We start from the raw sequence: 21,439 nt of genomic DNA, 5'->3' as shown, positions 1-21,439 counted from the left end.
GCATCGCTTGGAGCATGGTGGAGTCTAGTGGAGGGGTCGGGACCCAGGAGCCAGGAGAAGCAGAGGTCGAAAGCGGCGAGGTGCAGAGGTCGGAATTTGGGAGGAGCAGAGGTCAGAAGCAACATGGAGCGGCGGGAAGGACTGACAAGGAATAGAGGTCGGGACGGGCGAGGTCCGGAGAGAAGAGGACAGGCGAGGTCCGGAGAGAAGAGGACAGGCGAGGCACAGAGGAGTGGAGAGGTCGGAGCAGCGTGGACAAGACCAAGGGAAGGCGCAGCACAGGCCAATAGCGAGGATATGAAGTCGTGAGGCTTACATTGCGTACTATGAATTCCACATAGAGAGAGATCCTGTGGGAAGGAGGACAGTAGGAGTATGTTTGAGTTTGGGTGTATGTATTGGCAGATGCGGTGGAGCCTGGTCTCCATCTTGGATCCCCTTGCCACTGGACCAAGACCTTGTGGTGGCTGGTGTGCAATGGCCACCCCATATTAAAAGAATTCATGCACAGGCATCTTCCACCATTTAAAATGAGTTTATCAGTCACCTGAGTACTCATTTTTAGTGTGGAAGCAAGTCATCCTCGCCCCCGAGGGACTGCCTATGATGAGATTATGAAAGGAAGTACATCAAAAATGTCATGCATGTATTCTTGGGGTTACTAGCCACCAGGTGGCACCACTGTTGGAGGTCATTGGGCTGTATGCATGTGTGTGCGGCCCAGGTATAAAAGGCAAGCCATCATGTAATGTAATCACTTTGGGCCCTAATAAAGCAGAGCCAGGTTTGTGCCTGTGTTAGTTTACGGTATTCAGTCTATCGAGTTATTACATACATAACAAAAAAGATCAGCAAATTTCACCTCCTAGGTATCAGCATAAGGGTTACGGGGAGCAGGCGGGTAAGTGGAGCTGAGTCCACGGCCAGATCAGCCATGATCTTGTTGAATGGCGGAGCAGGCTCGAGGGGCTAGATGGCCTACTCCTGTTCCTAATTCTTATGTTCTTATGCATGTCCCAAACCATTCGTACGAACTTATGAAAATGAAGGACAGGTAAAGACTAGCCGGTACATCGTGCCTCTGGTCATGGTGTGCCTTGTACACCCTATCACCCCATCCATTCCAGCACATCCACTAGCTGCACAATCCCCTGGAAGAGGCAAAAAAAAGGATAAAAAACATTAGGCCAATTGAGGAAAAAGCCCGTTTTGCGTGAATGCACAAGACAAATTTCACCACCTCGGTATCAATCTGCTAACTCCCCCTTGAACCTTTTCCAGGGTTTCTATATAAGCCACCCACAATGTGAGACGACCATTCTGATGACCTTGGCACATCTGCTGCCAATTCCTGAGAGCAACAATAAATCTCTGGACTGGGACTTGAACACACAACCTTCTGATTCAGAGGCAAGAGTTCGACCACTGAGCGACAGCTAACATCTAAGAAAAGGCTAAGAGCAGATTTAATTCCGGTTTTTAAAATGATGAAGGTTTTTGACAGATTGAATTTGGAAAGTCTATTTCTTCTGTTTGGGGAATCAGTGACGAGGGATCATCAATTCAAAACTGTCACAGAGTGTGAGGGCAGCGTTCGAGACTGTTTGTGCAGAGGCTTGATGGAACGTGGAACAAGGAGTGTTTGAGTCCAATGTTAACTCAACTTTTTTTTGCGGGGGGGTGGGGGGGCCTATTCAACTTTCTGCACATGCGTGGTTTTTCCATTGTAAAGCCGGCAAGCAGCCTGCATGGGACCTTCAGACAGCTGTGCAACCATGTGGCCGCGCAGCTTAATGGGAACATTGGTTGAGTCCATTACATGTTAAGGGAAAATTGGATAAATATTTAAACTGAGAAAGATACAGGGCTATTGGGACAGTGCAGAGCAGCAAGAACAGTTTTGGATTGCTTTAGCAAAGTGCTGGTACAGACATGATGCGCCGAACGGCCTCCTTCTGTGTTGGAATATTATATAGTTCTGTGGCACGTGCCATCTACTTGGTACATGGTACTGTTTATTAGCCTAATCTTGCCATATTCCTGAAAAAGTGCTGTCTTCTCCCACATTCATTCCCAAGTACTGTAGGTATTCTAAGTAGTGTTCAGTGTGTCTGCCATCTCCTGGAAAGTATGCCCAGAAGTGACAAATTCTACTCATAACAACTATAGTCATACCCACTTCATGCAGAATGTCCACTTTGCCAGTCATCAAACAAGGGGTGAGGTAATGCATTTGGGGTCATCTAACAAGGCAAGGGAATACACATTAAATGGTACGATAGTGAAAAGTGTAGAGGAACAAAGGGATCTTGGAGTGCAGGCCAGATAGATAAGATGGTTAAAAAGACATATGGAATACTTGCCTTTATTAGTCGAGATATGGAATACAAGAGCGGGGCCGGGGGTGCGGTTTGCTTGAACTGTATAAAACACTGGTTAGGCCGCAGCTGGAGTACTGTGTGCCGTTCTGGTCACCATATTACAGGAAAGATGTGATTACACTGGAAAGGATGTAGAGGAGATTTACAAAAATGCAGCCTGGACTGGAGAATTTTGGCTATGAGGAAAGATTGGAGAGGCTGGGTCTGTTTTCTTTAGAGGCTGAGGGGAGACCTGATTGAGGTGTATAAAATTATGAGGGGTCTGGATAGAGTGCATAGGAAGGACCTGTTTCCCTTGGCGGAGGGGTCAACAGCCAGGGGGCATAGATTTAAAGTAAATGGGAAGAGGTTTAGAGGAGATATATGGGGAAATGTCTTCATCCAGAGGGTGGTGGGGGTCTGGAACTCACTGTCTGAAAGAGTGGTAGAGGCAGAAAGCCTCACCACATTTAAAAAATACTTGATGTGCACTTGAAGTGCCATAACCTACCAGGGCACGGACCAAGAATTGGAAAGTGGAATTAGGCTGGATAGCTCTTGGTCGGCTGGCACGGACATGATGGGCCGAAATGACCTCCTTCCGTGCTGTAAATTTCTATGATTCTATGAAGGGGTCGGAGGCAGTGTCAGTGTGTTATTTCCCCACAAACTTCACTTCATGCCACCACAATGCCTTTCTGTCCTTTTGACCTTGCCTGTTAGTTCTTCCCTCCACTTTGCAAAGGCTAAACATTGCTGTGACCATTTTAGAGCCTTGAAAGAAGCACCAATATTTTTATTCCCTATATGCAACCACTTACCTTTAAGGGTCTATATCCCTTTAACTTTGAACAACAGTCCTTTAAGAATTGCATGGTCCGGATTCGTCAGGCCCCAATTCATTATACCCCTGCACAAGGCTCAAGCTGCGCAGGGAGCACGTGCAAATGATTAAAATTAGCTGACCTTGCTGAATCCAGCAAGGTCAGATCCCCACTTCAATTGCATGAGTGCGTTTGCATGCACAGCAATCCCAAAGCCATTTTCCCTGGGATTGTGGAGTCATTCCCTTCTGGCCTAACCCAGTACATAGGGCAGGCATCACTGTATTCTGATTTCACAGATTTGCTGTCTGGTGGGTAGAAGCATTTCAGGAAAATTTTGTGTGACTGTCGTTTATTTTCAACACATCGCAAAGATTACATTTCCAGATTTCTTTCAAAAAAATGAGTACACATGAAAATAATTGATGGCATAATTTTCAATTACACCTATTGGGAAACTTTAACAGAAATATTTAAAGGTTTTGAGTAGCTTTTTTGTTACCTGCTTCTCAATGTTAACTGACAATAAACAAAGTTAATCACCATAGGTAAGACGGGTTAAGCAATACATATGCAACATAATAGACAGACAATACCAGATTCATGCAATTACTGTACCTCAACAAGTAATACATTTTATTTTAGAAGCTAAAAAAAAGAGTAAGTGTATCAATATCTCCGTCAGCTCAGATTAATATTTAAATAAACTGCTCTGAAATTGAAGGAAATGAAACAAAAGTTTTCTTTAAACGTTTGCTGAGCAAATGGATGCGTTCACATGAAATGGTACAGGTGCAGCATCGAGAATCCGGAGTTCCTGAATCCGGACCTGTAAAGTCCTTACACAATACCATAAATCCACACGAGACACATTCTATGACAAGGTCACTCCATGACCTGAATCTTTATTCACAGGACCAAGAAGTGATGACCCTTCGTGGGACCTCCCTTTATATACCTGGATGACCAGGTGAGGAGTGTCTCCCACAAGTTCACCCCCTGTGGTCAAGGTGTGCATTTCTTATGTATATACAGTATTGCAGTGTTGTTACATAAAGGTTACATACATGACATCACCTCCCCCTCAACATCTTATTGGGATCATAGGTTAAGTCTCTCAGGTGGTCTGCGCTCTCTTGTGGAACGCCGCAGTTGGGGCTTTGGTTGTTGAACCTTGGTATGCGTGTCTGTCACCTGTAGTGATTCCGGCCTATCCGGGCTGATCGCAGGGACTATGCATGCTGCTGAATGTACTTGTTGCTTGTTCACTGGCGGTGGTGTTAATACCATCTCATGATCTTTCTCAGGTTCCTCAGTGTCCATGCTGAACCTTTTTTTTTAAACTTGGTCCAGATGCTTGCGGCATATCTGCCCATTGTTAAGTTTAACCACTATGACCCTATTCCCCTCTTTGTCTATTACAGTACCCTCAAGCTATTTCAGCCCCAAAGCGTAATTGAGAACCAATATGGGGTCATCAATTTCTATACATCTCCCCCTTGAATTTCGGTCATGGTATTCGTTTTGGGACTGGCGCTTGCCCTCAACAATGTCGGACAGGACTGGATGAATTAGGGACAGCCAAGTTTTGAGTGTTCGTTTCATAAGTAGTTCCGCGGGCGGGACCCCCGTGAGCGAGTGCGGTCGGGACCTATAGGCCAGCAGGAGACGCGATAGGCGGCATTGAAGGGCGGATCCTTGAATCCGGAGCATGCCTTGCTTTATGATTTGAACCGCACATTCTGCCAGGTCATTGGAAGCCGGCTTGAACGGTGCTGTCCTGACATGGTTAATGCCATTACCCGACATGAACTCCCGGAATTCATAGCTTGTGAAACATGGGCCATTATCACTAACAAGGATGTCCGGCAAGCCGTGGATCGCAAAGACCGCGTGCAGACTCTCCACGGTGGTGGATGTCGTGCACAAATTCAAAATGATGCACTCGACCCATTTCGAGTACGCATCAACCACAATGAGAAACATTTTTCCCATGAACGGGCCACGTCGTCTACGTGAATGTGTGACTATGGCCTGGTGGGCCAGGGACACGGGCTGAGCGGGGCCTCCCTGGGGGCATTACCCAGCTGGGCACACGTCGTGCACCTGCGAACAGTGCTCCAGGTCTGAATCAATTCCCAGCCACCACACGTGACCGGGCAATGGCCTTCATCAGCACGGTGCCTGGGTGTTCGCTGTGGAGTTCCTTGATGAATGCTTCGCTGCCCATCTGGGGCATGGCTACCCGGCTGCCCCATAGTAGGCAGTCGGCTTGGATGGAGAGCTCATCCATCCATCTGTGAAACGGTCTGACCTCCTCAGGGCATGCTCCGTGTGCGCGCGCCCAATCCCCAGTCAGGACACATTTCTTAAACAAGTACAGGAGGGGATCTCGATTGGTCCAGATTTTGAACTGGCGGGCTGTGATGGGGGAGCCTGCGCTGTCAAAGGCATTGACAGCCATGACCATCTCAGCACTTTGCTCCGCTGCCCCCTCAGTGGTGGCCAGTGGAAGCCTGCTGAGCGCGTTAGCGCAGTTTTCGGTGCCGGGCCGGTGCCAAATGGTGTAATCATACGCAGCCAGCGTGAGAGCCCATCGGTGTATGTGAGCTGACGCATTGGCATTGACAGCTTTGCTGTCTGACAACAGGGATGTTAACGACTTGTGGTCCGTTTCTAATTCGAACCTCCTGCCAAAAAGGTACTGATGCATCTTCTTCACCCCATAGACACATGCGAGTGCTTCCTTCTCAACCATCCCATATCCCCGTTCAGCTTGAGCGCGCGACCTGGAGGCATAAGCCACAGGTTGCAGTTGGCCCTCAGCGTTACCCTGCTGCAACACGCACTGAACCCCATAGGACGATGCATCACGTCAGAACCAATTTCTTACGGGTGTCATACAGGGTCAGCAACTTATTTGAACAAAGTAGGTTCCGCGCCCGATTGAAAGCCCGTTTCTGGCAGTCCCCTCCCAAAACCAATCGCAACCCCTACGCAGGAGCACGTGTAGCAGCTCCAACAATGTGCTGAAGTTCGGCAGAAAGTTCCTGAAATAGTTCAAGAGTCCCAGAAATGAACGTAACTCCGATGTGTTGCAGGGCCTGGGCGCTCGTTGAATCGCCTTCGTTTTGGATTCGGTAGGCCGAATCCCATCTGCAGCAACCCTCCTGCCCAGAAACTCGACCTCGGGAGCCAAAAACACACACTTAAGACTTCTTGAGTCGCAGGCCTACCCGGTCCAGTCGGCGTAGCACCTCCTCCAGGTTGTGGAGGTGTTCCTCGGTGTCACGACCGGTGATGAGGATGTCGTCCTGAAATACGATTGTTCCGGGAATGGATTTGAGCAGGCCTTCCATGTTTCTTTGAAAAATTGCAGCCGCTGACCGAATGCCAAACGGACATCTGTTGTAAACAAACAGTCCCTTGTGCGTGGTGATGGTGGTCAGTAGTTTAGATTCGTCGGCCAGTTCTTCGGTCATGTAGGCTGAAGTGAGGTCCAACTTGGTGAACAGCTTGCCGCCTGCCAGCGTGGCAAAAAGGTCCTCTGCTCTCGGGAGCGGGTATTGGTCTTGCAGGGACACCCAGTCGATAGTGGCCTTGTAGTCGCCACAGATCCTGACAGAACCATCCGCTTTTAGGACGGGAACGATGGGACTCGCCGAGTCGCTGAATTCAATGGGCGAGATGATGCCCTCTCTCAGCAACCGGTCCAACTCGCTCTCAATTTTCTCCCACATCACACATGGCACAGCTCTGGCTTTGTGGTGCACTGGTCCGGGGTGATGCATATCACTACTTTGGTACCTTTGACCGTCCCGACGCCAGGTTGAAATAGTGACTCAAATTGCTGTAGGACCTGTGAGCATGAACTTCGCTCCACAGATGACATGACGTGCACATCCCCCCATTTCCAGTTCATCTCAGCTAACCAGCTCCTCACCAACAGTGCGGGACCATTGCCCGGGACAATCCAGAGCGGCAGCCGGTTCACTGATCCATTGTGTGTGACTGCCAACATTGCACTGCCTTGCACTGGAATGATTTCTTTGGTGTACGTCCGTAATTGCGTCTCAATGCGTTCTAGTTTGGGTCTGCTTGCTTTGAGTGGCCACAGCTTTTCGAATTGTTGAATACTCACGAGTGACTGGCTGGCCCCCGTGTCCAGCTCCATGCGTACAGGGATGCCGTTTAATAGGACTTTCATCATCATAGGTGGCGTTTTGGTATATGAGCTGTGAATGTTTGCCACATGAACCCGCTGAACTTCAGCGTCCATTGATTTGCCCCAAGCGTCATCCTGCCTCGCAGACCCCTCATCTGGTTCATCCGCTTTGTATATTAGCCTGGTTACAGGCTTTCTGCACATTCTGGCTAAATGGCCACTGAGGTTACAATTTCTGCAGACAAATTGTTAAAACCTGCAAGTCCTGGCAGCGTGTCTGCCCCCATACCTCCAGCATGAACGGAGATTCCCATTGTTGTGAACAAAAGAGCTGTTACAAGGCATTCCTCGCTGATTGTCCCTTTGACTGCTCTTGAGCACCGTTAGTGGGTGTCAACGGCCCCACCCCGGGCCGCATTGTCCACTGGGGGGGGGGGGGCGTAAATGTCCGTTCAGCCTGCCATTGTCTCTGTTGGAGACTTACTCTTGGGTCTATTGCTGCCTGGGGTGTGTCGAACTGCCCTTGCCTGCCTGCGGGGCTCTGAGTCGCGTTTTTGATATTGACTCCCTGATCCATCGCCACGTTGGAGGCAGAATTGCGCGCGTATATTATCTTGGTTTCCTCCTCCCCCGCCATAAAAGTCTGAGCCATCAACGCTGCCGCTTCCAAGGTCAAGTCCTTGGTCTCAATTAGCTTTCTGAAAATCCCAGCATGACCGATGCCCTCAATAAAGAAATCCCTTAGCATCTCCCCCCTGCAGGCATCTGTGAAATTACAGAAGCTGGCCAAGCGCCGGAGGTCAGCAATGAAATCCGGTGTGCTCTGTCCTTCCCGACGTCGGTGTGTATAGAATCTGTGTTGGGCCATGTGTACGCTACTCACCGGTTTGAGGTGCTCACCGATTAGTTTGCTGAGCTCTTCAAAGGTTTTGTCCGCCGGCTTCTCGGGTGCTAGCAGGTCTTTCATGAGCGCGTAAGTCTTAGGTCCACAGCTGGTCAGCAGATGAGCCCTTCGCTTGTCGGCCGCTGCATCTCCCAACCAGTCCTTCGTGACAAAACTCTGCTGGAGCCTCTCAATGAAATCGTCCCAGTCCTCACCAACACAGTACTGTTCATCTGTGCTGCCGGTGGCCATTTTCGTGGGTTGTTGATTCCCATTTCTCATCGCCAATGTAAAGTCCTTACACAATACCACAAATCCACACGAAGCTCATTCTATGGACAAGGTCACTCCATGACCTGAACTTTTATTCACAGGACCAAGAAGTGATAACCCTGCGTGGGATCTCCCTTTATATACCTGGATGACCAGGTGAGGAGTGTCTCCCACAAGTTCACCCCTGTGGTCAAGGTGTGCATTTCTTACGTATATACAGTATTGCAGTGTTGTTACATAAAGGTTACATACATGACAGGACCGATCGGTGACAGGATCATCCGGAATTGGTAAAATGTTCGGGAATCTGGACCCGAGGATCCTGCCGACCTCGGGGCCCCACCACTGCCCGACCTCAGGCCTCGCCTCACCCCACCGCCGCTGCCCTTACCTTGGGGCCTCCTCAGCGGGGCCCTGCCTGACGATAACCTCCTTGGCAGGGCCGGACGGCTCGAACAGCTCCACGGTGGGAATCCCTCTCTGCCCCTTTTGGATGTTCCGAAATCCAGAAATACCCGAACCTGGGGCTCGAATGTTTCCGGATTCGTGACGTCAGAAACAAATCGAAGTCCGGAAAAGCCCGGAATCCGGAACGGACTCAGTCTCAGGGTTCCGGATTTTAGGCGCTGCACCTATAGTTGCATTTCAGAAATTATTTGCTACCCGCACTAGTCTGGAACCCCTGTTCAAAAGTACTGCTTTGTAACATTTTCTGAAATGTCATTTCAATCTGGGGAATCTAGGTAAAAATAAACTCACTCAATCCTTATATAGCTTGTGTTATGTATGCAACTATGCAACACCTTGTAACCTGCATTCTACCGCCACCAGAGGGCACATCTGTTGGAGTCCCAAGGGATCCCAGCATCCCTTGGGAGCACTGCATATAAGCAGGCCTCCCATGCTGTGCCAGCCTTCTGGGGTCAGAATAGAGAGACTAAGGTCACACTTACTCAAGTCTACAGTACTCAGTCACATAGCTTTATTTGAGACATAACAGTTTATCTCTGTTATTTCCAATATCCTTTCCTGATTTATCTTTTTATTCAGCAATGTAGGAGGGGGTGGGACTGGGGTTGAGGCCTCTCAATGCCAGTAGTTTGAATGTCCTTGGCTCTCAGAGGGAGAAAAGACAAAACAAGCCAATGATTGGGTTTGTGGGGCTGACTTGTAGTTCAGGCCCAGGATGCAGCCCGGATCTGCCCCCACTCCCACAACTCTGAAGGAATACCAATCCTTGCCTCCTTGTATAGTTGGATTTCAAAGTCAACAGCCAAGAATATGAAGCTAAGTATTGGCTCACCTGGATTAGATAGTGAGAACACACCTGGATGAGATAGTGAGAACACACCTGGATGAGATAGTGAGAACACACCTGGATGAGATAGTGAGAACACACCTGGATGAGATAGTGAGAACACAGTTTCAGGAGCTCCAGCAACTGAAGGTGACTTCCCGCTGCAAGCACATCTTGAACTACACCTGGTTCCAGTAAGGTCTGAAAACAAACAGTTCCAGTGGTTGACTTTGTATCAAATGAATTATTTTTCTGCATTACTAATTATACTAAATCACAACAGCTTGTGTGACGCTATTCAGCGGGGACATTATCAACACAGAAGAGAAATTGGGGGAGAAATTGTCCTGGTTAGCACCTCCCATTACCCCTTATCCTTAGACTGTGACCCCTGGTTCTGGACTTCCCCAACATTGGGAACATTCTTCCTGCATTCTTCCTGCATCTAACCTGTCTGAACCCATCAGAATTTTAAACGTTTCTATGAGGTCTCCTCTCATTCTTCTGAACTCCAGTGAATACAAGCCCAGTTGATCCAGTCTTTCTTGATAGGTCAGTCCCGCCATCCCGGGAATCAGTCTGGTGAACCTTCGCTGCACTCCCTCAATAGCAAGAATGTCCTTCCTCAAGTTAGGAGACCAAAACTGTACACAATACTCCAGGTGTGGCCTCACCAAGGCCTTGTACAACTGTAGCAACACCTCCCTGCCCCTGTACTCAAATCCCCTCGCTATGAAGGCCAACATGCCATTTGCTTTCTTAACCGCCTGCTGCACCTGCATGCCAACCTTCAATGACTGATGTACCATGACACCCAGGTCTCTTTGCACCTCCCCTTTTCCTAATCTGTCACCATTCAGATAATAGTCTGTCTCTCTGTTTTTACCACCAAAGTGGATAACCTCACATTTATCCACATTATACTTCATCTGCCATGCATTTGCCCACTCACCTAACCTATCCAAGTCGCTCTGCAGCCTCACAGCATCCTCCTCGCAGCTCACACTGCCACCCAACTTAGTGTCATCCGCAAATTTGGAGATACTACATTTAATCCCCTCATCTAAATCATTAATGTACAGTGTAAACAGCTGGGGCCCCAGCACAGAACCTTGCGGTACCCCACTAGTCACTGCCTGCCATTCTGAAAAGTACCCATTTACTCCTACTCTTTGCTTCCTGTCTGACAACCAGTTCTCAATCCATGTCAGTACACTACCCCCAATCCCATGTGCTCTAACTTTGCACATCAATCTCTTGTGTGGGACCTTGTCGAACGCCTTCTGAAAGTCCAAATATACCACATCAACTGGTTCTCCCTTATCCACTCTACTGAAAACATCCTCAAAAAATTCCAGATTTGTCAAGCATGATTTCCCTTTCACAAATCCATGCTGACTTGGACCTATCATGTCACCTCTTTCCAAATGCACTGCTATGACATCCTTAATAATTGATTCCATCATTTTACCCACTACCGATGTCAGGCTGACCGGTCTATAATTCCCTGTTTTCTCTCTCCCTCCTTTTTTAAAAAGTGGGGTTACATTGGCTACCCTCCACTCCATAGGAACTGATCCAGAGTCAATGGAATGTTGGAAAATGACTGTCAACGCATCCACTATTTCCAAGGCCACCTCCTTAAGTACTCTGGGATGCAGTCCATCAGGCCCTGGGGATTTATCGGCCTTCAATCCCATCAATTTCCCCAACACAATTTCCCGGCTAATAAGGATTTCCCTCAGTTCCCCCTCCTTACTAGACCCCCCGACCCCTTTTATAACCGGAAGGTTGTTCGTGTCCTCCTTCGTGAATACCGAACCAAAGTACTTGTTCAATTGGTCCGCCATTTCTTTGTTCCCCGTTATGACTTCCCCTGATTCTGACTGCAGGGAACCTACGTTTGTCTTTACTAACCTTTTTCTCTTTACATATCTATAGAAACTTTTGCAATCCGTCTTAATGTTCCCTGCAAGCTTCTTCTCATACTCCATTTTCCCTGCCCTAATCAAACCCTTTGTCCTCCTCTGCTGTGTTCTAAATTTCTCCCAGTCCCCAGGTTCGCTGCTATTTCTGGCCAATTTGTATGCCACTTCCTTGGCTTTAATACTATCCCTGATTTCCCTTGATAGCCACGGTTGAGCCACCTTCCCTTTTTTATTTCTATGCCAGACAGGAATCTACAATTGTTGTAGTTCATCCATGCGGTCTCTAAATGTCTGCCATTGCCCATCCACAGTCAACCCCTTAAGTATCATTCGCCAATCCATCTCAGCCAATTCACGCCTCATACCTTCAAAGTTAGCCTTCTTTAAGTTCTGGACCATGGTCTCTGAATTAACTGTTTCATTCTCCATCCTAATGCAGAATTCCACCATATTATGGTCACTCTTCCCCAAGGGGCCTCGCACAACGAGATTGCTAATTAATCCTTTCTCATTACATAACACCCAGTCTAAGATGGCCTCCCCCCTAGTTGGTTCCTCGACATATTGGTCTAAAAAACCATCCCTTATGCACTCCAGAAAATCCTCCTCCACCGTATTGCTTCCAGTTTGGTTAGCCCAATCTATGTGCATATTAAAGTCACCCATTATAACTGCTGCACCTTTATTGCACGCACCCCTAATTTCCTGTTTGATGCCCTCCCCAACATCACTACTACTGTTTGGAGGTCTGTACACAACTCCCACTAACGTTTTTTGCCCTTTGGTGTTCTGCAGCTCTACCCATATAGATTCCACATCATCCAAGCTAATGTCCTTCCTAACTATTGCCTTAATCTCCTCCTTAACCAGCAATGCTACCCCACCTCCTTTTCCTTTTATTCTATCCTTCCTGAATGTTGAATACCCCTGGATGTTGAGTTCCCAGCCCTGCTCATCCTGGAGCCACGTCTCCGTAATCCCAATCACATCATATTTGTTAACATCTATTTGCACAGTTAATTCATCCACCTTATTGCGGATACTCCTTGCATTAAGACACAAAGCCTTTAGGCTTGTTTTTTTAACACCCTCTGTCCTTTTAGAATTTTGCTGTACAATGGCCCTTTTTGTTCTTTGCCTTGGGTTTCTCTGCCCTCCACTTTTCCTCATCTCCTTTCTGTCTTTTGTTTTTGCCTCCTTTTTGTTTCCCTCTATCTCCCTGCATTGGTTCCCATCCCCCTGCCATATTAGTTTAACTCCTCCCCAACAGCACTAGCAAACACTCCCCCGAGGACATTGGTTCCGATTCTGCCCAGGTGCAGACCGTCCGGATTGTACTGGTCCCACCTCCCCCAGAACCGGTTCCAATGCCCCAGGAATTTGAATCCCTCCCTGCTGCACCATTGCTCAAGCCACGTATTCATCTGAGCTATCCTGCGATTCCTACTCTGACTAGCACGTGGCACTGGTAGCAATCCCGAGATTACTACTTTTGAGGTCCTACTTTTTAATTTAGCTCCTAGCTCCTTAAATTCATTTCGTAGGAACTCATCCCTTTTTTTACCTATGTCATTGGTACCAACGTGCACCACGACAACTGGCTGTTCTCCCTCCCTTTTTAGAATGTCCTGCACCCGCTCCGAGACATCCTTGACCCTTGCACCAGGGAGGCAACATACCATCCTGGAGTCTCGGTTGCGGCCGCAGAAACGCCTATCTATTCCCCTTACTATTGCATCCCCTATCACTATCGCTCGCCCACTCTTTTTCCTGCCCTCCTGTGCAACAGAGCCAGCCACGGTGCCATGAACTTGGATGCTGCTGCCCACTCCTGATGAGTCATCCCCCTCAACAGCACTCAAAGCAGTGTATCTGTTTTGCAGCGGGATGACCACAGGGGACCCCTGCACTACCTTCCTTGCACTACTCTTCCTGCTGGTCTTCCATTCCCTCGCTGGCTGTGGACCCTTCAACCGAAGATGCTCAAAGGAATGGGTACAATCATATATAAAACAGCTCGCTGTGGACACAGATACTTCCCACGGACTATAAGGAGGCTCATGTTATGCCAATATTCAAAAAAAGCAACAAGTCAAAACCAGAAAATTATAGGTCCATTTGCTTGACTTTGGTTATAGGCAAGTGGCTAGAAGGGATCATTAAAGATACTGGCCTATAAGTTGGTGGAGGGATCGCGATGCGCAATTAACCCACGCCTGTTGGGTGGAATGCATCAGCACACCAACTTCATGCTGCCTGCTCATTGTATTGATTTCTGCGTGCAGCCAGCACTCGGTGCGCTATTCATTGTCTGCAAGCATCATCAGGGGTCCCAATATGGTTAGTAATGTACGCTGATGACACCCAACTTTACCTCACTACCAATTGTCTCGACCCCTCCATGGTCTCGAAAGTGTCAGACTGCTTGTCCGACATCTAGTTCTGGATGAGCAGAAATTTTCTCCAATTGAATATTGGGAAGACCAAAGCCATTGTTTTCGATCCCCGCCACAAACTCCGTTCCCTAACCACTGGCTCCAGCCCTCTCCCCAACTTCTGTCTGAGGCTGAACCAGACTGTTCGTAACCTTGGTGTCATATTTGACCCAGAAATGAGCATTCGACCACATATCCACTGCATAACTAAGACCGCCTATTTCTACCTCTGTAACATCGCCAGTCTTCGCACTTGCCTCAACTCATCCGCTGCTGAAGCCCTCATCCATGCCTTTGTTACCTCTAGACTTGACTATTCCAATGCACTCCTGGCTGGCCTCCCACATTCTACCCTATGTAAACTAGAGGTGATCCAAAACTCGGCTGCCCATGTCCTAACTCGCACCAAGTCCCGCTCACCCACCACCTCTGTGCTCGCTGACCTACATTGGCTCCCGGTTATTCAACGCCTCGATTTCAAAATTCTCATCCTGGTTTTCAAATCCCTCCATGGCCTCGCCCCTCCCTATCTCTGTAATCCTACAACCCCATATCCCCCCCACACCGCCCCCCCCCACCCCCGAGATGTCTGCGCTTCTCCAATTCTGCCCTCTCGAGCATCCCTGATTTTAATCACTCAACTATTGGCTTGACAAATCTTCTGGAATTTTTTGAGGATGTAACTAGTAGAGTGGACAAGGGAGAACCAGTGGATGTGGTGTATTTGGACTTTCAAAAGGCTTTTGACAAGGTCCCACCCAAGAGATTGGTATGCAAAATCAAAGCACATGGTCTTGGGGTTAACATACTGACGTGGATAGAGAACTGGTTGGCAGACAGGAAGCAGAGAGTCGGGATAAACGGATCCTTTTCAGAATGGTAGGCAGTGACTAGTGTGGCTCAGTGCTGGGACCCCAACTCTTTACAATATACATTAACAATTTGGATGAAAGAATTGAGTGTAATATCTCCAAGTTTGCAGATGACACTAAACTGGGTGGCGGTGTGAGCTGTGAGGAGTACGCTCGGAGGCTGCATCTTGACTTGGACAGGATAGGTGAGTGGGCAAATGCAGTATAATGTGGATAAATGTGAGGTTATCCACTTTGGGGGCAAAAACACGAAGACAGAATATTATCTGAATGGCGGCAGATTAGGAAAAGGGGAGATGCCATGAGACCTGGGTGTCATGGTACATCAGTCACGGAAAGTTGGCATGCAGGTACAGCAGATGGTGAAGGCGGCAAATGGTATGTTGGCCTTCATAGCTAGGGGATTTGAGTATAGGAGCAGGGAGGTCTTACTGCAGTTGTACAGGGCCTTGGTGAGGCCTCACCTGGAATATTGTGTTCAATTTTGGTCTCCTCATCTGAGGAAGGACGTACTTGCTATTGAGTAAGTGCAGTGACAGTTCACCAGACTGATTCCCGGCATGGCAAGACTGACAAATGAGGAGAGACTGGATCAACTGGGCCTTTATACTTTGGAGTTTCGAAGGATGAGGGGGAATCTCATAGAAACATATAAGATTCTGACGGGACGGGACAGGTTAGATGCGGGTAGAATGTTCCCGATGTTGGGGAAGTCCAGAACCAGGGGACACAGTCTTAGGATAAGGGGAAGGCCATTTAGGACTGAGATGAGGAGAAACTTCTTCACTCAGTGAGTTGTTAACCTGTGGAATTACCTGCCACAGAGAGTTGTTGATGCCAGGTTATTGGATATATTCAAGAGGGGGTTAGATATGGCCCTTACAGCTGAAGGGATCAAAGGGTATGGAGAGAATACAGGAAAGGGGTACTGAGGGAATGATCAGCCATGATCTTATTGAATGGTGTGTAGGCTTGAAGGGCCGAATGACCTACTCCTGCACCTATTTTCTATGTTTCTATATAAAGTTGTTGTTGTTATAACTTGCACTTCTTGAAGCTAGCCTCCACTATTTAAAGCTAGCCTGCACCTCTTAAAAGGAAGGGTGCACTGTGGTTGCAGCAGACGCTGGGAGTTGTTCTGCAACTGAATCTGACCAGGAAAAGAGAGAAGATTGGCTGACCATGGGAGAGAGCAACCCATAGGTTTTCCGACATGGCATTGGAGGTTTTTGGATCGGAGGTGGAAAGGAGGAGAGATTTCCTGTACTCTTAGGGGGATACATGAGAAGGCAGTGGGATCAGATAGTCATAGAAGACAGTGCCAGGAGTATAGCCCCAAGGACCTGGATGCAGTGCCTGAAGAAGTTTAACGATCTCACAGAAGTGGTCAAGGTCAGTGAATGCATCTTCAAATGCCATATCCTGCTAACTGCACCACTAGCCTCAGCCACTGCTCAACTCACCACACCCCCATCACTCATTTACCAACAATTTCTATCAATCAGGACTCATACCCAACATTCATACGCTTCACCTCGCTCTCACATACTTAGCACTGTTGCAAGCCTCAACTGCACTTCCCACAGTGTGCACACACAGTCAGATTTCTACCATGACAGCATCATCACCCAAACAGATTGCATTACACTCGCTAACAACCGGAGATAGAAGGAACTAACTGCAGGGGAAGAGACACGCCTGCATGTTCTTATCCCATGGAGGAGATGGTGCTGACCATTATGGGAAGGGCCACTGTTGAGGCTGTGGCCACCGGCAGGGCTGAAGCGATTAAAGATGAGGGATTCTTCATACCTAATCCTCTTTCTCTCATCCCACTTCTTCCTCATCCCACAATCTCTTCAGACTGAGAAGCTGCTGATGGTGTAAGCATGCACTTCTTACTTTCTCTTCTCCCCTCACCATGACCCTACCCTTGTCCCTTTTTTCTTTCAGATATCCAAGAACTGCAACCTGCCTAGGCAAAGGTGGAAGAGCAAGAAACAGGAAAGATGAAGACACACAATCACTCGATTACATAGTCGCAGCCAGCAATTCAGATACTGACACCGCATGCGGGATCTGCACGTGTTGAGAAACCTGGCACAAGGGTGCTGCAGCCAGAATGGCCGGGGGGGGGGGGGGGGGGGGAGGATAGCATAGGTGTCAACTCTTTGGTGGACAAGGTTGCACACTAGTTCTGCTGCAGAGGACGGCACCAACTTGGCACAGGAGTTTGCGCACAGCTTGGAGCCCATCCTTTCCAACATGCAATGGGTGGCCACCTCCATGAACACATTTGTGGAGCCAGCCACAATGCAGCATCTGATGGCTGATGTCTCAGCTTCCATTGCAGCTCAACATCTGAGTGCTGCAGTGGAAGCTCAGACTGTTGCCATCACAGCTCTGGATACCAGTGTGCAAAGGGGCTTCCAGGGTGTCACAGCACTCCTGCAATCTGTTCAACAGATTTGTTTTGCAAAATCCCTCTGCAGATGTGGCCTCCTCCTGCTCCCTCTTCTAGCAGCTTGTCCTGCTCTGCGTGACCTCTGCTCATTCTGCCAGTCATGCTGAATGTCAAGAGGAAGCCCTACATGTCTGGAAGCAACTGGTTTGTGCACACACCTTTGAGTCACCAAAAAGGACTTCAGCACCAGCCAGACCACCCCCTGTAGATAGTGAAACTTAAAAAAAAAAAAGTATGGAATAGCAACCAAAACGCATAGAATTGCAGCAACAGCCAGAAGAAATAATCCAGCAACTATCCTGGAAGTAGATGATGAGCCCTTTAAATAGCACTGGTGGGAGGTTCTTCATGCCGATGAACGCATGCTGAGCTGTGCGAGGTTAAGAGGTGTCACATGATGATCTGCCTGCTGTGCATACTTCTGGCGGACATTCGGAGCATGCACCCGAACTCCTTTGCCAAGATGGCGTCTGGTGTACTTCTCATAGGTGTGCGCAGGTGCCACTGACGTCATTTTTGAACTTTAAGGGGCCTCATTGCCCCCAAAAACGGGCAGAAACGAGCCCAATTTCACCCACACTCTCTATAGCCACCTGGGCAGAGAAGTGGTAATTAAAGAGTATCACCATACTTTCTGGAACTAAGGTATTGTTTTACCAACCTGGTTGAATTTATTGAGAAAGTTATTCACATGCTGGATAAAGGTAGCAGGGTCGACATTGTATCTTTGGATTTTCATAAAGCTTTTGACAAGGTGCCACATGTTAAGTTAATTTACAGGATAGAGTCCTGAAGGATTGGAAGACAGATCTTGGGTTGGGTAAGGGACATTATCACAGGCAGGAGGTTGTTATTACTAGCAGTGGTTTTGGGTTGAGACCAGTTACTAATGGAGTCCTGAATGGAGGCTTTGAGGGAAGTGCCTGCAAGTTTGAGAAGGATACAAACATTTGTGCGAGTGCTAGAACCTCGGATGAGAAAAAAAAACAAAGACAATCAGATCTACATTCATCCGTGGCACGTGAGCATACCTATGCGAAATACGACAGACGCCATCTTGGCAAAGGTGTTAGGGCGCATGCTCCTAATGTCCGGCAGAAGTATGCACAGCAGGCAGATGTCATTTAATATTGATCAATGTGCCATTGTGTGCATGGGTAGAGCCAATATTGATCAATATACAATTATGTGCATGGGTAGGGCCAATATTGATCAATGTACTATTATGTGCATGGGTAGGGTTAATATTGATCAATGTACTATTGTGTGCATGGGTAGAGCCAATATTGATCAATGTACTATTATGTGCATAGGTAAGGTTAATATTGATCAATGTACTATTGGGCCCAAGTTTCGGCCTCAGTTGCTCCTGATTATTTGGAGCAATTGGTGTAGAACGGAGTATCTTAGAAATTCAAATTCTCAGCATTTAGTTTGCTCCAGTTCCAGTCAGTTAGAACAGTTTCACTTTGGAACAGAATTTTTTTTTCCAAAAGGGGGCGTGACCGGCCACTTACGCCTGTTTTCAAAGTTTCGTCAGTGAAAACTTACTCCAAACTAACTTAGAATGGAGTAAGTGAAGATTTTTGTACACTCAAAAAAACCTTGTCTACACTTTAGAAAATCAGGCGTAGGTTACAAATCAGGCGTAAGAAATTGGGGGGGGGGGGGTTTAAAAGGGAAGTTTACAAACATTAAATACTTCAGTTTTACAAATAAAGAGCCATCATCAATAATAAATGATAAAAACATCAATAAATTAACCAATAAATCAATCAAAAAAAATTAATAAGAAATAATTTTTCTTTAAAAAAAATCAATAAATAAAACATTTTCTACTTACCGACTGCAGCACCGGGAGCCCTCCAACAGCATGCTGGGATGCCCCCCCCCCTCCCTCCCCAGTGTGTCTCTGTCAGTGTCTCTACCTCTATGTCTGTCTGTCTGTGTCTCTCATTCTCTGTCTGTCAGTGTCTGTGTTTCTGACAGCGAGGGGAGGGGGAGGAATGGGGGAGGAGGAGGGGGGAAGGGGAGAATGGAGAGGGGGAAGGGGGAAGGGGGGGGAAGAGGGAAAGGGGGGGAAGAGGGGAAGAGGGGAAGGGGAGAAGGGGAAAGGGGGGAAGGAGAAGGGGAAGGGGGGGGGGGGAAGAGGAGAAAGGGAAGGGGGGGAGAGAAGGGGAAAGGGGGGAAGAGGAGAAGGTGAAAGGAGGGGAGGAGAAGGGGAAGGGGGGGAGGAGAAGGGGAAAGGGGGGGGGAAGAGGAGAAAGGGAAAGGGGAGAGAAGGGGAAAGGGGAAGGGGGAGAGAGGAGAAGGGGAAAAGGGGGGGGAGAGGAGAACGGGGGAAGAAAGGGGAAAGGAGGGAAAGGAGTGGGGGGAAAGGGGGGGTGGTGGGAGAAGAAAGGAGAAGGGGGGGGAAGGAGAAGGGGGAGGGAGGCTGAACGGGCTGGGCCCAAGACTTCGGGCAGGGCCCTTCCCCAGCACCAGATTTACAGGTTGGTGGCGTTGGGTCGGGTCGGGGGGGTGGTGGGAGGGAGGCGATGTCTGTTCGGTTCGGGTCGGCGGGGAGGTGGGAGGGCGGGTCCGGTCTGGGGGGGGGAGCGGGAGTCGGGTCCGGTCTGGGGGCTGGGGGGGGGGGGGGGGGGTGGTGGGAAGCAGGAGTCGAGTCGGGTCGGGAGGAAGCAGGAGCTGGGCGTGGGAGGCAGCCTTATGCATGCAGCCCCAGTGAGGCCATTGGGCCAGGGCTAGGGGCTGTGTGCTTTGGGCCCCTCCCACACAGTTTTGGGTGCCTGGAGCTACTGCACATGCGCACCCACTGTAGCGCGCATGTGCAGAGGTCCCGGCACTGTTTTCAGCGCAGGGACCTGGCTCCGCCCCCTACAGCTCGTGCTGCGCCGCGCCGAGCTGCAAACGACCTGCAGGGAGCCGGAGAATACGGAAGTTTTTTTTAGGCGCACTTTGTGGCGCGAAAAACGGGCGTCCAGGTCGTGGCTGCGCCGTTCTAGGCGCGGCCCGAAACTTGGGTCCGTTGTGTGCATGGGGAGGGCCAATATTGATCAATGTACCATTGTGTACATGGGTAGGGTTAATATTGATCAATGTACCATTGTGTGCATAGGTAAGGTTAATATTGATCAATGTGCTATTATGTGCATAAAATGAACCACACATTAGGCAAGAACAGGGGTCACAAATATAAGTTGTATAGGGCTAGAGTTGTATCGGGTTAGATGTCAGGAGGTGGTTCTTTTCCCAGAGAATAGTAGACCTCTGGAACAAGCTGCCATTTTACGTGGTGGATGCAGACTCGCTGAATTCCTACAAGCGAAAGCTGGATTTGTTTCTGGCTGCAGTGGTGATCACCTCTTACAGAAAGTAGGTACTGCAGGGAATTCAAGGCCAGAATGATCGCCTAGATGGGTCGAAGAGGAATTTTCCAGATTTTTTCCCCCAAACTTGGCCTGGGTTGTTTAAAATCTGTTTTCTTTGCCTCTCCTCGGAGATCACACAGTTTTTTTTTGGTGGGGGGTGTGGGGGGTGGGGGGGATGTGTATATGTTGTGATACACAAGGTATCGCAATTGTGTGGGACAGGCTCAATGGACCAGATGGTCTTTACCTGTCCGTCATTGTTCGTATGTTCGTATACCATGCATGGTTCCAAACTAAAGTCTGCTGAGTGGGAAAGAGACCGAGGTGTTATAGTAGATCAATTGTTAAAGGTTTACAACCAGTGCCGCAATACTATAGCTAAAGCAAATAGAGTATTAGGATGTATTGCTAAAGACAAGCCAATAAAGAACAAAAAGCACTATATTGTCATTTGTATAAGACCTTGGTTAGGCATCATGTGGAATACTGTGTCCAGTTTTGGTCCCACTACATGGTGGGTGATATGGAGGCCTAAGAAAATGTTCAGAAGAGGGCCAGTAGATTGATACC

At 48.5% G+C, this 21,439-nt stretch overlaps 1 protein-coding gene across 6 annotated transcripts in view; it reads right to left on the bottom strand.

The window, feature by feature from the left end:
• Window positions 1-21,439, bottom strand: part of klhl32 (kelch-like family member 32) — a 478,483-nt gene that overhangs the window by 245,064 nt on the left and 211,980 nt on the right. For 5 of the 6 annotated variants that reach the window (XM_070885400.1, XM_070885397.1, XM_070885399.1 and 2 more), the window contains one exon: window positions 9,905-10,003. The exons of the other annotated variant lie outside the window; for it this stretch is intronic. In XM_070885400.1, the coding sequence (XP_070741501.1) occupies window positions 9,905-10,003 (99 nt within the window). The remainder of the gene's footprint in view (window positions 1-9,904; window positions 10,004-21,439) is intronic. 6 annotated transcript variants of the gene reach the window in all.

The sequence above is a fragment of the Pristiophorus japonicus genome, chromosome 7 (genome assembly GCF_044704955.1).
Source record: "Pristiophorus japonicus isolate sPriJap1 chromosome 7, sPriJap1.hap1, whole genome shotgun sequence".
NCBI lineage: Eukaryota > Metazoa > Chordata > Chondrichthyes > Pristiophoridae > Pristiophorus > Pristiophorus japonicus.
Note: the sequence above shows the minus strand (reverse complement) of the source record. Positions and strands in the feature narration are given on the sequence as shown.